The sequence below is a fragment of the Bombus bifarius genome, unplaced genomic scaffold (assembly GCF_011952205.1).
Source record: "Bombus bifarius isolate JDL3187 unplaced genomic scaffold, Bbif_JDL3187 scf7180000009459_frag, whole genome shotgun sequence".
Taxonomy (NCBI): domain Eukaryota; kingdom Metazoa; phylum Arthropoda; class Insecta; order Hymenoptera; family Apidae; genus Bombus; species Bombus bifarius.
This window is the reverse complement of record NW_022885133.1, coordinates 6,194-21,789: the sequence shown is the minus strand read 5'-3', so window position 1 is coordinate 21,789 and position 15,596 is coordinate 6,194. Positions and strand designations below refer to the sequence as shown.

The following is a 15,596-nucleotide window of genomic DNA, read 5'->3' as shown; positions in this document are numbered from 1 at the left end:
GCTTCACTGTAAATTTAATAAAATTTATAAGAACGGAATTGTTAAAAGGGTATATATGTGTAATTAAACTAGATTCTATTCTCAATGTTACTTCATTATTTTATTATTGTTTCATATATATATATATTTTTTTTTAATTTACATGTGCTTCTAAGTTAATAGAACTAAACACATGTGTATGTATTAATTGCTATATACGTCATAATTTCAACCATAATATTAAATTATGGTATGTATTATTAAAAAGTATAGTTTAATGTATATATTAAATACATATCATTTATTCGTAGATTTTAAATATGGATACTGGATCAAAGAAGGAGATTAATGAAATGATTACCAAATCAGTCCCTGGCCCTTCAACTACAAAGAGGCCGAAAGTTTTGAAGGAAAAAGGTTGTCGCCGTAAAGAGACTATCCCAGAAAATGATATTATCAATACTGATAATACAGTAACAGATTCAGCAGTACATGATAAAACAGAAAATAAAGATGTAAAAACTGGGGATGTGCTGGAAACAACAATTGACCGAACAAAAAGAAAGGCTGCAATAAAAGCTGCAATTAATATTAAAAAGCAGCAGTCAACGTCACTTGTTACAAAATTACGAAGGCTATCTCTTGATGATGACAGTAATGTAAATGTTTGTGTCATATTATGATGAAATTTAATACTTTTAATCTTATGTTACTAATCTTATCTTATCTTATGTTACTAATCAATACTAACCCTTATATGTAGTACCCAATAATGTTTGATATCGGTTAATTAATACGTCAAAATCTAATTGCTTATACAATTGTATGTACATTGTGTATATAAATACTACTATAACGTTGTTAAATATATTCTAAATTTTTAGAGGAAACGTGGAGGCCGACCTAAAAAAAAGGAAAGTGCTAGAAGTAGTTCAGATGAAAAAAACACAAAAGGTCCTACAAAACATAGTAAAACAAAAAAGAATGTTTTAAGCGAAACAATTTCAAAAGAAGATGCAATACAGCCAGAAAGGATTGAACCATTAAAGTCTTCAATGACAACAAGAGATAGTAATATAAAGAGAACTTTTTCACGGAGTGAAAACACGAAGGGTAAATATTCTAATATTATTGATGATACAGTAATTCCATCAGCAAGAAATGATATTGAAGATCCTTCAATGTGCGAGGATGCACTTGAGAAATTTACTCCTCTTATGAATTCCACGATGGACATCAATTCTACTTATACGCAGAAGATGATGGACGCTACCGCAATTGTAGAACCTTTATCACCAATAAAATCAAACGAAACGGTAGTAATTAATAGAAACTTGGCTAGTAGTACAGGAAAAAATAATGAACCTAAATTTACATCACGGTCGCCAATAACTCTGCAGGAGGAGGTTCAGCAGCTGAATCAAGCGATTGGACTCACCGAGTTCGAAGAATTATTCGCAGAAGATGAGCCATCCCGTGAAAGGGAAATGTCTAATAGAAACATGACGAAACAGGACATTCAAAATGAAATGAAGAAAAATGTGCCCGTAAGAAGGAGAATCGAGGCCTTTGAAAAAGAAAAAATTTCAGAAAAAGCCATTGTTCAAAAACTGGCACGAAGATCTGTCGAAAAAGCAAAAAAAATCTTATTAGCGAAACAAAAGAAGGAGACTCAGATGATGACATTGCAGGTAACATTACAAACAGTATCAAAGTATTCTTCTGTTATAAAAACACAAGCTATTATTCATTCGATATTTTATCCAAAATATAGCTCCAAACAGTAAGATCCACCTGACGACCTGACGACGTCACATCGGACGATGAAGCCAGACCAAGTCGTACAATTCCACATTAGGCGCAATGTAAGTGTTGTTTTACTTAATGAGTTAATAAACATTATAATGCATGGAGTACTGGAATTTTTATCAATTTTAGCGTACATACGCGAAAATGAACTTGCAATGCAACGATAAATTCCGAAGAAAGCAGTCTATAAATTCTTTGATAGAAGAATGTGCACACCAGATTTAACTGAAATGTTTGAAAATATAGATAGGAGTAGATTACAACGCACGTCCAGTGCAATATGGAAGACACCACCGCGTTATTCCATGATGGAAAACGAATAGAAGTTATAATTTGTTAAACTGAATGTTGTTGATTTCAAATTGTGCCTTAGAGCAGGAATACTTGCCATACCTTGCGTGTAATATAAAAATGATGTTACATTGCAACTATCGTTAAAAGATGTATGTGTTCTTAAAATATACCAATGAACGTAAGACTATTTCACTTTTTATACTTTAGAATGATCATAGGCATATATTACTTTTATTATACTAATCAAATTTTACCATTTTTTCTTATTTATATGTATCTTCTTAAGAATTAATAAATAAACCAATTAATAAATAATTGTTTTGGTACGACTTTTTAATGAGAAGTAAATTTTATTAGATTTGCCTTATTATCACTGTTGTGTAATAATTCGCGAGATACTCTATGCTTAGCTACGCTAAGCGAGATACGCTAATATACTCTATACTCTATGCTTTATACCGTTCTTTTGCCCGCTAGTTACCTTGTACGCGAACTTTTTATCGCTAGTGGATTGTAAAAAGCTCGAAGCGGCAGTACCAAAACATAGTTATCTTCTATTAGCAAATAAAATTCTATTTTTGATGAAATTTAGTAAAAAATATTAAAGTATCCGAGGAACAATTTCTTTTGCCTGCAAAAGTCACTTTGAGCAGGTGAAATCGAATCCTCAAGATTTTGATTAACTTGTGATGATCCGAGATACAGTAAAACTTTGCATCGCTCTATTGAAAAATATTTGTGCGCTAGGAATAAATCTCGAGTAAATAATGAGTTTACCATTTTAAAGATAAAACGTGTAACAGGCATTACATGTAAGAAATACAATGCGGGCAAAATAACAGCTCACTTAACATTTCTGTTAATTTCTAAATACATAGGATTTTTCACCAGATATTAGCGCTTTTATTGGAACAAACAAATGAAAATGAACAATTTCGTGTAACATATTTCGGAGCCATATTGATCTGATATGTCAAACATATACATTGATATTTCGAAAATTAAAAATTATTTTCTAGAGTTGACATGTTGTTTTTCAGGTAAGTAAAATGTTTTTTAATGTATACTATATCTAATTTATTAAGTGTAATTACCAGTTATTTGCCCCACTTTTATAATTTCCTTTGTATATTATATACATTATAATCTAAAACGTATTTGTTCAACGTATTTGTCGTCCAATACCGATGATTTAGTCATAGACCGAATTTCTTTTACCTGTAAGTTCAATATTTTGGCAACTGAGACTAAATTAGAAGGTGTCCGTTTAATTTTTCTTCTACCTTTTCCCATAGAAAAATGTTTGAAAATCCAAAACAGAAAAGAGAGAAATGGTCAGAGGAGAACATGAATGGGGCTTCGAAGCTACTCTTCAAAAATAAAATGGCCCAAAGACAGGTCACTGAAGCTTTCAATGTTTCAAAAACGACGAATGTGAAGTCTGGGCACACGTCGAATGCGCAGATCAAGAAAATATTAAGTATTTTCCATACGATATACATAATAATCAAATTTGAATAAGAATATGTATACTGACATCTAGAGGACTTTTTAAAACATTATTAACCATTTAGAGCAAAAGATCAAATAATTAAATAATTGATCGGTACTGGACGACAATTTTTCGTTTCCTACAAATTCCGACATTACTATTCTTGCACATTGTCAATTCGTCAATTCGTATTATTGAATTTCATAAAATTAATTTTCCTACTTTTATCAAGTTCCATTTGTGCTATAAAGTCACTTTGTAAATTTTCATTTTTATCAACTCTAGCACAAGGTACTGTGCGACTCTCCCCTACATCTTATTTTGTATGTGATTCGAAATCCAAATTATTCGATATTTTTCATACCAAACTACGATAAAGATTCTTAACAACTTCTGCAAGATTACCTATACTAGCATTTATGACGTTCCTGTCTCACAAGATCAATAACCAAGCCTTTTCCTCGATTCTTTTTCTCTGATGAAACGTTAAATAGTTTTCTTCCTTCTTTCTGTCCGGGTGAATTTTATCTTTTTCGTAGGTCATTGATATCTGGTCGCTTTTTTAAATTACTTTTTCCGTAGTTTTCATGTCACAATAAAGAGATTAAAAAATGCTGGATCAAAATTCTTAATGCTTTTCTCACCCACTCCGTACTGTTATCTTTCTGTTCATGTTCAAAATAGCGAATAGAGGTACATATAGAGGCGAATACTTCTGTGTTTAGTCTATTGACACCTCCTCCCTCTCGCCCCTTGATGAGGTTGACTCGTGTTAGATTACAATATCAGTTTGCCTAACAATCAGAACTACATGGAATTTTGGGGATATACAGGCTGAGTCTTCAACAGCAAACCACCTGAATAATTCTTTCAATTTTTTGAGACGCAGGGAAATGTTTGAAACAAAAGTTGTTTGGTTTCGAGGAGGCTATTACGCGATGGAAAAAGTTTTTCTCAGATGGACGCGTTTACGAGTTTTAAAGAACACTTTAATAGGCTTCGTTTTTTTTTAAGTGTAGCCGTGTAGTTTTGAATACCTATTTGTCCCATTGTTGCTCTTTTGAAGACGGATTTAAATATCGCGGTCATTTAAGGTCACTCAAGGTCATAAAACGTAGTAAAATAGTCCAATCGAACGTAATGTTTCAATATTCCGAAACAAAGGAAAATGGATTTACCATTTTCAAGATAAGCGGCCCGTTTATAAAACACCATTAAACTAGGAGACGCAATCAATTGGAGAAAAGATAAATTTTCTGTGACTACTTATCGTACTCGAATTCGAATCTACATCTTCGTTACTTTGTCGAAATTGCTATGTATAATAATTATTAATTATGAATAACGAAAGAAATCCTTAACCGAAAAATACTTCGTTATTCAGTATTCGTTGTTTAATATAATTATAAAACACCAATCAATAATAACACAGGTACTTCACAGTGAGATATTTGAATTATTCATCTAATATAAAGAATAAGAATTTTGGAACAAAAAATTAAACGGTTAGTACAAACATTCGATAATTGCACGAAAAAGTCCTCTACGTAGTTACACAGCCGTCGTGTCCACTTTGAGAAGGACAGATTTCCCTGAGGTATCGCGGAAATTTGGCGGTCCATTGCGATCGAGCAGTGTAACATGATCCAATATTATCAGTTATCGTTGAGACAATGTATCCGAGTAATCATTCGAAACTGAAAATTGCCTTATTTTAGGCTTTTTAAAATTAAATTTCCACTAACGCATTTGTAGGATTTCCCCGACTAAAATAAGATCAAACATGATATAATATGAATAATATTTAATTATCAATTATTAAGTAAGCAAATATGTTCCAAATTTTATCGTGTTTGGTGTCATTTTAACCACTAAAACGCGAGAAACATATTAGCAAAAATTTCATTGATCAAAAATCGCAAATAAGAATCTTTCAACTTATCGCCAGCCTTTAACGAGGCTCTCTTTCTCTTTCATTCGCGTTGTCAATTTTGAGGAATAGAGTCGTTCCTACGTCTCCATAATTGTAACGTTTCAGTCCCGATTTTTTTGCAATTATCGAATGTAATTATTAAAATTGTATACACGACATATTACAAACATTGAATCGAATCTTCTTCTGCAAAACGTTATCGAACACGAAAAAATGAACACGAATAATCGAATCGAAAATTACTAAATGATCGGCTGTTGGATAAGTGTTTACTAAGAATCTGACTAAGTACGCTCTCTTAAATGCAAATGACTCATTGAACTTTTTTGATATTAACTTTTTAATGAACGGCAATCCTCGAATAAAATCTTACTCAAACTGATAACATTAACAAAATATTTAAAAAATGTCAAAATCGGCGGTATCTCCTTTTTTTGTAAATATTTACCGGCTATTGAATCCATTGATTCTCGATTGCCTTATCTGTTTGCTTGTGTATATCTTTTATATATACATAGATGGACACACAAATAAGTTTCGTCTATGGCGAGATCAATTTAGCCACCTGAGTAACCAGCTATCTTTCGAATCAACAGATACAATACCGATACAATGATACGACATGCGATGTACATACTCGAAACGTTACAGATTGAATCAATGAATTAATGAATTAATGAAGAGTAGCTGCTAATCATTGGTAGGATACACGCTTGTTAAAGATCGAAGATGTCCCTGAATTAATTAGCTTTGAAATTAAAAGGTTAGGTATGTGGGAGATTTTGCGTTTGAGGAAAATTATTCGAAGATAGCAATATGGTTGATGATACGGAAGTGTAGGGGTAATAGGGTGAATGCAACGAGCAATGTATAATAAACAATTGATAATTGGTAATAATGTATAAATAATTCGTAACGATTAAGAATAGAAGCAGATAGTAATATTTAATTAGAACCCATGTTTTTTGTTTCAACTTCCAATTTATGTTCCTTTGATAGCAAAAACTAAAATAGAATTGATTATAATAAATTTTGAATATAGGAGATTGAAAATTGAAATGGTTTATCAATTGGGCTGATTTCAAACTAATCTCGTAAAAAAGTTGTAAAGAGGAGAAATATAGCTTTAAGAAATACGCAATTAGTCGAGTGTTTACGGTACGTGCCAATAACAAGACAAGCTTTTGACTTTTGGAGAAGTCGACTGTAACAAAAATATATTATATTATATTATATTATATATTATAGCTATAATTTTAGCAGATACTGTTTATCTATTTCGTTTTGCGTGTATTAACGTCCTCATGGTGTATCGTATAGTAATTAATGCATCAGATTATATACATATCGGTGTTTGTAGGTAACACGTTATACAGAGTGGAGAATCAGCATCAAATTGTCACGATTGCAAAATAAAATGAGTGAACGGCTGGTGAACGAGCAAAATACTCGTACAATAACAAGTGAATGTAAAGGGAGCTCTAAATTCCAAGAAATTCCATTTTATCAGCCGAACAAAATGTATAATCTGATAACGTTTTGAGGATAGTAAGTTAGGCAGGCGAAAAAAACAGGTGTTAACGATCAAGTATAACAGATACACAGTAGTAAATATTCAACAATTTTTCAACCGTAATGTATTTATACACAAATCTGCGTACTTTGTATCAAAGTTTCTGTTGAAAATGACAACGTGAGTTCGTGCTCGCCATCCATATGCAGATGCGTTAGTGATAAGAAATAGTAACTAGAGGATGATGCTAGTTACAATCGATAGATTTAATCGATAGGCTTAAGATGCTTTTTTGTTTTTATCCCTAGTTTTTGTAAGCGTGTGCAATAAAGGCTTTTTTTTGGCTCAGAACGGTGTAATTGATTTATCCATTCAATAAAATAATAACTACTCTGATCTTACCTCTGAGTATAGAAATAACAACAGTTTCGATAGATATATTTTTATGTACAGCATGTATAAAAAGTGTCAGGGCGTATAAGTGTCCACTAGCGTGATTTTGGAGGATCGGAGCCTCTGGATCGATTGATTCATGCAAAATTTTGTAAAAATTGACGTTTGCTGGCACCGTATGCTACTTAGCACGAGGATCAAATGGAACTTTACTGGGAAAATATATTTGGATACCATGATGTGCAAGATATTATTCTTGTATATGTAGGATTTGTATACATTTTAATCAATTTACTTTTTTTAATCAATTTAATCCTCATTTTATCAATAAATCCAATTATTTTGCCATCTATCTCTATTACCGACTATCGAATTGTTCGTTGTTCCAAAAATGTGTTGCGCGCAATACTGGGCACTATTAAATAAATTTTCATTTAAATAATTGTTTAAATGTTAAAAGACAGAAATAAATTATTTGCAATTTCAACAAGTTTAAATATATTATTTAAAATAATGAGATTAATTGTTATTTACAAATTTTATTTTCTATTTATTCTAAAAGAAAGCTAATAAAATCAGAATCTTTGTTTGAAAGTCTTTTTTCACGTAGTAGATAATTCTGTAATAATGTGAAATCACGCTGATTGCTCCATTCTGTTTATCACTGGCTATCCCACCTGCTAACGAAAACTTGTTGTTTTCTCGTTAATGTCACATTGCTTACTTTCTACCTGACTGCGAAATATAAACTTGTTGCGAATAATCTCGATGTAAGACCCAATGGAATTTCAACGTCATTTCTCCAGAAAACGGTTCAATTGCGACTCATAGCTTATTTTGAAAAGTTGGCAAGTTGGTCCTCGCGATGAGTAGACGTTTGTAAAACTGTATCATCCAGAGTTGTAGAATTAGGGTGGTCCGGTCAAATAAGTGTATTTTTTATATACTCTGTACATATACAGGCTTTTACAGAATAATTCCATACCGCCAGACAGGATAAGACGTCAAACAAGAAAAAAAAAACATTTTTCTTTTCTTCAGCTTATTTTTGCGCGTAAACTTTTTGTATTTAAAGCTAAAGTTTGAAATAGTTGTCGATACTCTGTCACACTGAACGTATCTGATTGTAAGCTAGCTCAAGCAGAAACAAAGCCTTATACAAGAAAACTTCATCCTCTTCCTTTGACTTACTTTTGCATACAGAAAAATCTGCAGTCTAAGTGTGCTATCCTGAGATTCCTTGATTATACATATCTTTTCTAAATTTTTCGTTTCTGTTAACAAAACTTCCATAAATGATAAAGTGCAGGTATTCCTAAAGGAAAAAAAATGTAAAGAAACTAAAATTAACGCCCAAACACCCAAAATTTCAACATTAACCCGCCATATATATATTGTTAAATATGTAAATTCGCACGTTCGTGGGGAGACGCGATCTCGAGGAAGTGCGCCAACGGGAGTCGTAAATTTCCGTTACGATTGACTAATCGACGCCACGAATCGTTCAATCCCTTATTTCTTTTGGGATAATGAGGGTAGTTAACTTGAAGAGAACGCTGCTATTAACAGATTATTATATATGTCGGAGATGAAAGGAAAACCGGAGCCTTCCCTTTGCAATTTTGAGGAAGCCTTCTAATGCTTTAGCCTAGATTTTATCATAACTGTAATTAAGCAATTGTCATTTGTAATTGTTTGACATTTGTGAAAGCGAAAGTGGGTTCGAGGTGACAACTGGTCGCCGAACGTAGCCACGGTCACGGGATAAACGTTTTGCCTGACGAAGTTGTGGATCGGTTGTATTGTTCTCCCTAGAAATCACATAGAATTGTACTTTAGAGATGCTGATATAATGGGACACACGTTGTATTAGGAATCAATCTCCAGACAGAAACAGGTCGTCCCATATAACGTAATACGTTATAACGTCATCCCATATAACGTAATAAGTTATAACGTCATACCATATAACATAATACGTTATACGGTCATACCATATAACGTATTACGTTATAACGTAATACGTTATAAAGTTATATCATGTAAAGTAATACGTTATAACGTTATACCATATATCGTTACATATGTCACGACCGGCATACTTCAAATCCGACGGACTGACGATAGAGATAAAGCACTCGGCGACAATGTATATCGCTGAAGTGCCTAATGAACCATCAACATCCCAACGGTCCTTCCACCGAAGGTTCTAGAAGAAAGAGCACGTGGCAACGATCGCGGACGCCTAGCAAATGCATGGACGGTGGGGATGTTGAGGGATGACAAAAGAAAGTAATCGGATCCGATCGAAAGTAAAATCATAAGAGTCAGTCTTAGAAAGTCACGCCTAGAGTTCGGAAGTAGATTGTAAAGTGTATTGATGTTAGAAAAAAAATAAAGTTTTCTTTTTTTATTTTTTACCTCAAATTCCTTTTTTATTTTGTTATTTTACGTGACACATACATCGACACTCTGTGTTACCACAGATTTTATACGAAATAGTGAAATTGGAAATTGAATACTGTATTCAGATATTAAAATATAATTAAAATTAAAATATTATAAATAGGTGTTAAAATATAATGCTATATGGAAATGAAATAGCACTTCAAAGACTTGATAGATTTCGTTAATAAAATAAAGCAAAATAAATCTTTAATTCACTCACTACGAATTTATGGTATTGATTAAAATCAATGAATGTAGAGTTACTTCCGATTAAGGGTACAACTGTTATAAATTAAGAGCATAATTACATTGAATTAATGGGAAAATGTTGTTATAAATTATTGGTATAACTGTTAAGAATTAATGATGTAATTGTTTTAGATTAATGGCTTAAATGTTATAAATTAATGGCTTAGAAGGTATAAATGAATAGCTTAAATGTTATAAATTAATAGTTTAAATGTATAAAATAACAGTTTAAATGTTGTACATTATTGGCTTAGATGTTGAAAATTAATAGCTTAAATGTTATAAATTAATGGCTTAAATGTTATAAATTAATGGCTTAAATGTATAAAATAATAGTTCAAATATTGTAAATTAATGGCTAAGATGTTGTAAATTAATAGCCTAAATGTTATAAATTAATAACTTAAATGTATAAAATAACAGTTCAAATGTTGTAAATTAATGGCTTAGATGTTGTAAATTAATAACTTAAATGTTATAAATTAATAGCACAAATGTTGTTGAGAATTGTGGATCTTTGAAGTCGAAATAATGTTATAAGAACACTAAATTTATACTGAGGATTAATTTTAAAATAGTAATATATTTATTTCATGGACGATTTCTTATATATTCATCGATACACACTTGCACGCGTCTCAGTACTTTCTTCTATACCCGACTGTTAACGGACTGAACAGTTTACATTCATCTGTTTTCGAGACGCCGCGCACACACATACATCCACACGCTGATATTCACATACAAGTATCTCTACTACACATTTAACCCAGTCCAACACAGAAAATTATACATATCTCAACAAATGTTATAAATTAATAGTTTAGACGTTATAAATTAATTGCTTATATGTTATATATTAATGGCTTAAATGTTATAAATTAATAGCTTAAATATTATAAATTAATTTCTCAAGTATTGTAAATTAATGGCTTAGACGTTATAAATTACTAGTTACAATGTTGTTATTTGATATTTTTTTTATTTACCTTATATTTAAATTCTTCTTGGATGTTCACTGTCCGGAATTTCAGGCACGAAAGAGCTCGCGCGCGACTTCCGCGTTCCTTATATATCTTGACAAGGTGTCGAGATGTCAATCAAACGTTAACGATCTCTTGACATAGCAAAGGACGGGTTTTCCATTATAATAAAATAAAATTGAACAATTTCTTAATTTTTATCGTAAATTGGCGCCTTCGACGATTTAATACGCTATCCATTTTTATCATTTTAATAGTTTCTACAAACTAAGACTAAATTCACACCTCCTTGATACTAGTTTTCGACTATCAATTAGTTTGAACAAAAAGGGAAAAGAGCCTAACGGCAGTCGATGATGTTACTGTGAAATATGTTATGGTATTTAAATAATCAGCCAGATAAAATTCATATTAATCATTATATTATATTATCGATATTCGTTCATTTACTCGTGCTAATTACAAAATAAAATGTTCTCTTTTCTTGAATAACACCTACATCACCGTCTGCGATATTTAAATTTCTTATTTAATGCTTATTTAAAAGTCAGGTACCTTTTTAATTCCTCTCAAGTTAAACGAGTAAATTTACTCGTTATAGTTGTAACATGAAATGGCTATTTTCTTCAATACCACTTGCATCGCTGTACGTGATACAAATATTAATTATGTATCGAATAATATGTACCAATTGGCTGTAATCGCGGTTAGGTATTTCTTCGTTTGATCTATCAAGAGATCTATTAGGCTATTAGCGAAAGACTTATTGATTCCTCAAAGATGTATCTTAACTTAAATCTTAAAGATTAACTAAATGATTATATTTGATTAGTATTCGACAGTGTCTATCATATTCAGCCATCTTCTTTTATAATTGATACTGCTCGGATCAATTATTTTATAATAAATTGCAGATTATGCCACGGTATATTATAAGATATTTGTCTATAGCTCTTTTTTTCTAATTCATTGATTTTATTATTAGTCTCGTTGGTTTTTCCTGTGAGTATCTGCTGTACGTACATTGGAAATACATAATGGATACGTACATTATATATATATTTTAAAATATAAAAATAAAAAATTAACAATACTATTATAAATATTGCTATTATAATTAATTAATAATAATTTAATTAGATAATTAAATTAAAATAATTTATAAATATTTAACGTAATAAAATAAAATTTTTTAATAAAAAATTGAAATTTTTTAATAAAATTGATAAAAATTGAATTATCTTGTATATAAGTATATATTAATATATAATTATTAATTTTAAATATATTAATTTTAAAATCTTTATACATATATTTAATTTTATAAAAAAATTAAAATATAAATATAAATATTTTAACTTTGAATTGAAAAAAATGCATTATATATAATTAAATATTTATATATAAAAATTAATATAAATTATAAATATTTTATTATCTTGAGATATATAATTAAATTATTATTAATAATAGGTAATATTAATTTATAATTATTTATTTATTTATATATATATACGTCGGGTTTACATTAGAATTAGGGTTAGGGGCGTGAAACGAATCTTCGTTTGGGTTACACGTTGTCGTTATGCAATAGAGAAGACATTGACTAGTGCAAATACGATTACCATAGAACCGGACACATAACCGTGGTAATTAGATACTCGAGAGACTAATGACAATGATCCTAGGTTCAATAACGAATCCGCGGGCAACGGGACGGTAGTCCTACGTACTCGCAAAAAATCTAAGTCGGATTCTGTGTTAATATTCGCTGACCGTAAGGAGTTAATCCTTTTTTGTCGATGAGACTGCAAGAGAGAGAGACTTTCCGACCCGGTGATACCCCAGAGGAAAAATATGACGGGGTGTGTCTAAGGACACGAGATCATCGGATTTGTCGGGGACATCCTACGTTCGGAAAGTAAGGGAAATTGACGTTGCTGCTAATTGGCCAATCTCCATATCGGTAGTTAGAAAAGGATGCTAGCCGCCCTTGAGGGAGGGTTGCTAGTGGGAGACGTCGTTCGTGGAAAAATAGGTCTCTCCTGTCTTCCCGTAACTGGGACAAAGACTGTGTATCTGTTAAAGGATTTTAGGTAACTAGATATTAGTGTTTATGACGGTCCTCGGGCTAGCCGATCACGTACTGTGGAGACGCGTCGACATCTGGTAAACATCCTGCCCGGAGAATAGGATCTGCGTGTGGCGAGCTACGGGACAGAAACCGTTGGAATGTTTACTGCCATGTGCCGCTACAAATCTTTCTTTTAAGGAGAGCTATAGGATTACTTAATGCCTTTGTTAGATGGAGAGTTCGTCCCGTTGACCGTGTGACACCAATTACCTCTCAGAGAAAAGACATCGACTCCCGACTGTCGGACGCCAACGCCGCGACGCATCTTAGTCCCCATCAGAGATAAGGCCCCAACCCCGACTTTCGGACTCCTTGGAATCCACACCAAACCCCCCAACATCCCCAAGCCAGGGTGTATATAAGCCGAGACTTCACCCAGCCCGGTGAGTTCTCGTTCTAGTTGCTGTTCTTGTACAACACCCCTTTCTCTGTTCAACGTTATTCTACTGTAAGTGCCAAAGTCATAATAAAGTTCGATTAAAGAGAATTAATAGTTGGGCTACGACTCAGCTTTCTTTTCTCTCGCAACCCAAGTATCCATTTTACGTGACATTTTGGCGATCCGTGCCAGGATCCATCAACTTCAAGAAAACGAAATTACGCATTTCGGATGCGATCGACTGCAGATCAGCTCACTTTGCGTGAAAACGACTTCTACGGAAAGCGGACTACGGTCATCACCAAAACTGAAACTGGTCACGAAAAGAAGAATATTCAGGTAAAGAACTGGATTCTTTTAAATATTATCGTACTCGTCACAATAGCTTCGCTAGTACAGACTCCAACAACAGTACAATAACCACTATGAGCAAAAAATCAGAAGACACATCTTCTGTTAGCCCTATGGCTACTGGTGTGGATCCAAGTATTCGGGCCATACTAGACGCTATGCAGAAGCAGAACGAAATCAAGTTAAGAAAACTGTTAAAGGAGACTATTAAAGCAGCGACTAGTCGAAGTTATCAGGGTAGTTTAGTTTCTAATAATTTGAACAAAAGCTTGGAGAAAACAGACGTTACTGTAGGAAATGAAGAAATGGTTTTGAAAGAATTTTCAAAAGAATTGCAGTCTAATGTAGAAAATTCCTATGAAAAGAAAGTATCAATTGACACCGCTTCACAGGATTATATTTTCATTAAAACAGACTTAATGTTTGATGTCAATAGCTCAACAGAATACCAGAAAGAGTCTGTGAAACGAAGGAAAGAAGATATTGCAGTATTGTATAATGATTTGTCACCATCTTCGTCACAAGATACTCAAAATTTACAAGAATGGTTTGACAAAAAAAGTAAAAGTTTAGGAGAAGCAGAAAAAGATCATAACAAGAAGGATAATATTTCAATGAGAAATATTTTGGACGGCGATACAAATAAAGAAAACCAAATTGAAACGAAGGAATTAGAAGCAGTTAGTAAATCAACTGCTGAAAATGATACAAAATCAGTAGACAACGTTGAACAAAATATATCATTAGAATCCATACAAAAAGCAAGAGATAATGCTTACAATAATGAACATTTGCTTATAGAAGAAGACCAAATGATGACAGCGAAAAATGCGTGTGACACTACAGAATCAAAAACTTCAGCAGATCTTATGTCGAGAAATTTAGATGCTAATACACAAGAGAAGTCTTTAGAGAATAAAGATGACAAGAATCCATCTCCATCTATGTTAGATAGTAGTAAACGGAGCAGTCGTTATAATGTTGCTGCAAAGCCTGCTACTTCGCCAAAATTTGAAGAAATTGTTTATAATCAAACCAGACAATCAAACACAAATAAAATTTTGCGAAGCGCTTTAAAGACGAAATTAATCGAAGACAAGTCTGAAATAATTAATAAACAAAAGGCATCGGAAAATGTAGAAAATAAATTTGCCAAAGAAGAAAAAAGAGGTGTTAAACAAAAATCAATTTCAGATAGTGAAAACGAAACAACTGATACTCGTCAACGAAGGGAAGTTCTTTTAACGAACACAGCTAGTGATAGCGATAGGTATAAATCTGTAGAAAATGATAATGCAGTAACGGGTGTAATAGCAACTGATGAAGCGAAACATAGAGGCAGACCTAGGAGATCGGATAAAGTCGAAGTTAAAAAAGATGAAGATACAAGGAAGATCCTACAAAATGAGAAGGGTGGATTAGAAGAACAAAGAAAACTCGAAGAAGATACAAAAGAAGAAACTGCAGAGACAGAAGTCAATTCAAAAGGTATATTAAATAATAAGTGCGATTTACTTGATACCGAAAGAGCTATTGAAATTAATGATACGGTTCAAGATATTAAATTTACTGAAGGTAGAAGCCGCACTCAAAATGATATGGAAGATGTAGTAGAAGATTCACAAGAATTATCTAATAA

The 15,596-nt window shown here is 32.3% G+C and overlaps 1 protein-coding gene and 1 pseudogene across 1 annotated transcript; both read left to right on the top strand.

The window, feature by feature from the left end:
* Nucleotides 1-299: 299 nt before the first annotated feature.
* Nucleotides 300-1,766, top strand: LOC117215230. The gene is made up of 2 exons (XM_033461624.1): nucleotides 300-644; nucleotides 864-1,766. Exons 1-2 carry the CDS (start codon nucleotides 300-302, stop codon nucleotides 1,764-1,766), a joined length of 1,248 nt encoding a protein of 415 aa, XP_033317515.1.
* A 12,009-nt stretch (nucleotides 1,767-13,775) lies between these two features.
* Nucleotides 13,776-14,758, top strand: LOC117215231 (annotated as a pseudogene).
* Nucleotides 14,759-15,596: the final 838 nt, after the last annotated feature.

What these genes read in the sequence shown, in the direction of transcription:
- LOC117215230 (XM_033461624.1), top strand. Translation starts at nt 300, where the DNA reads ATGGATACTGGATCAAAGAAGGAGATTAATGAAATGATTACCAAATCA. An exon ending in ATGATGACAGTAATGTAAAT is followed by an intron (nt 645 to 863) that starts GTTTGTGTCATA and finishes CTAAATTTTTAG; the next exon opens with AGGAAACGTGGAGGCCGACC.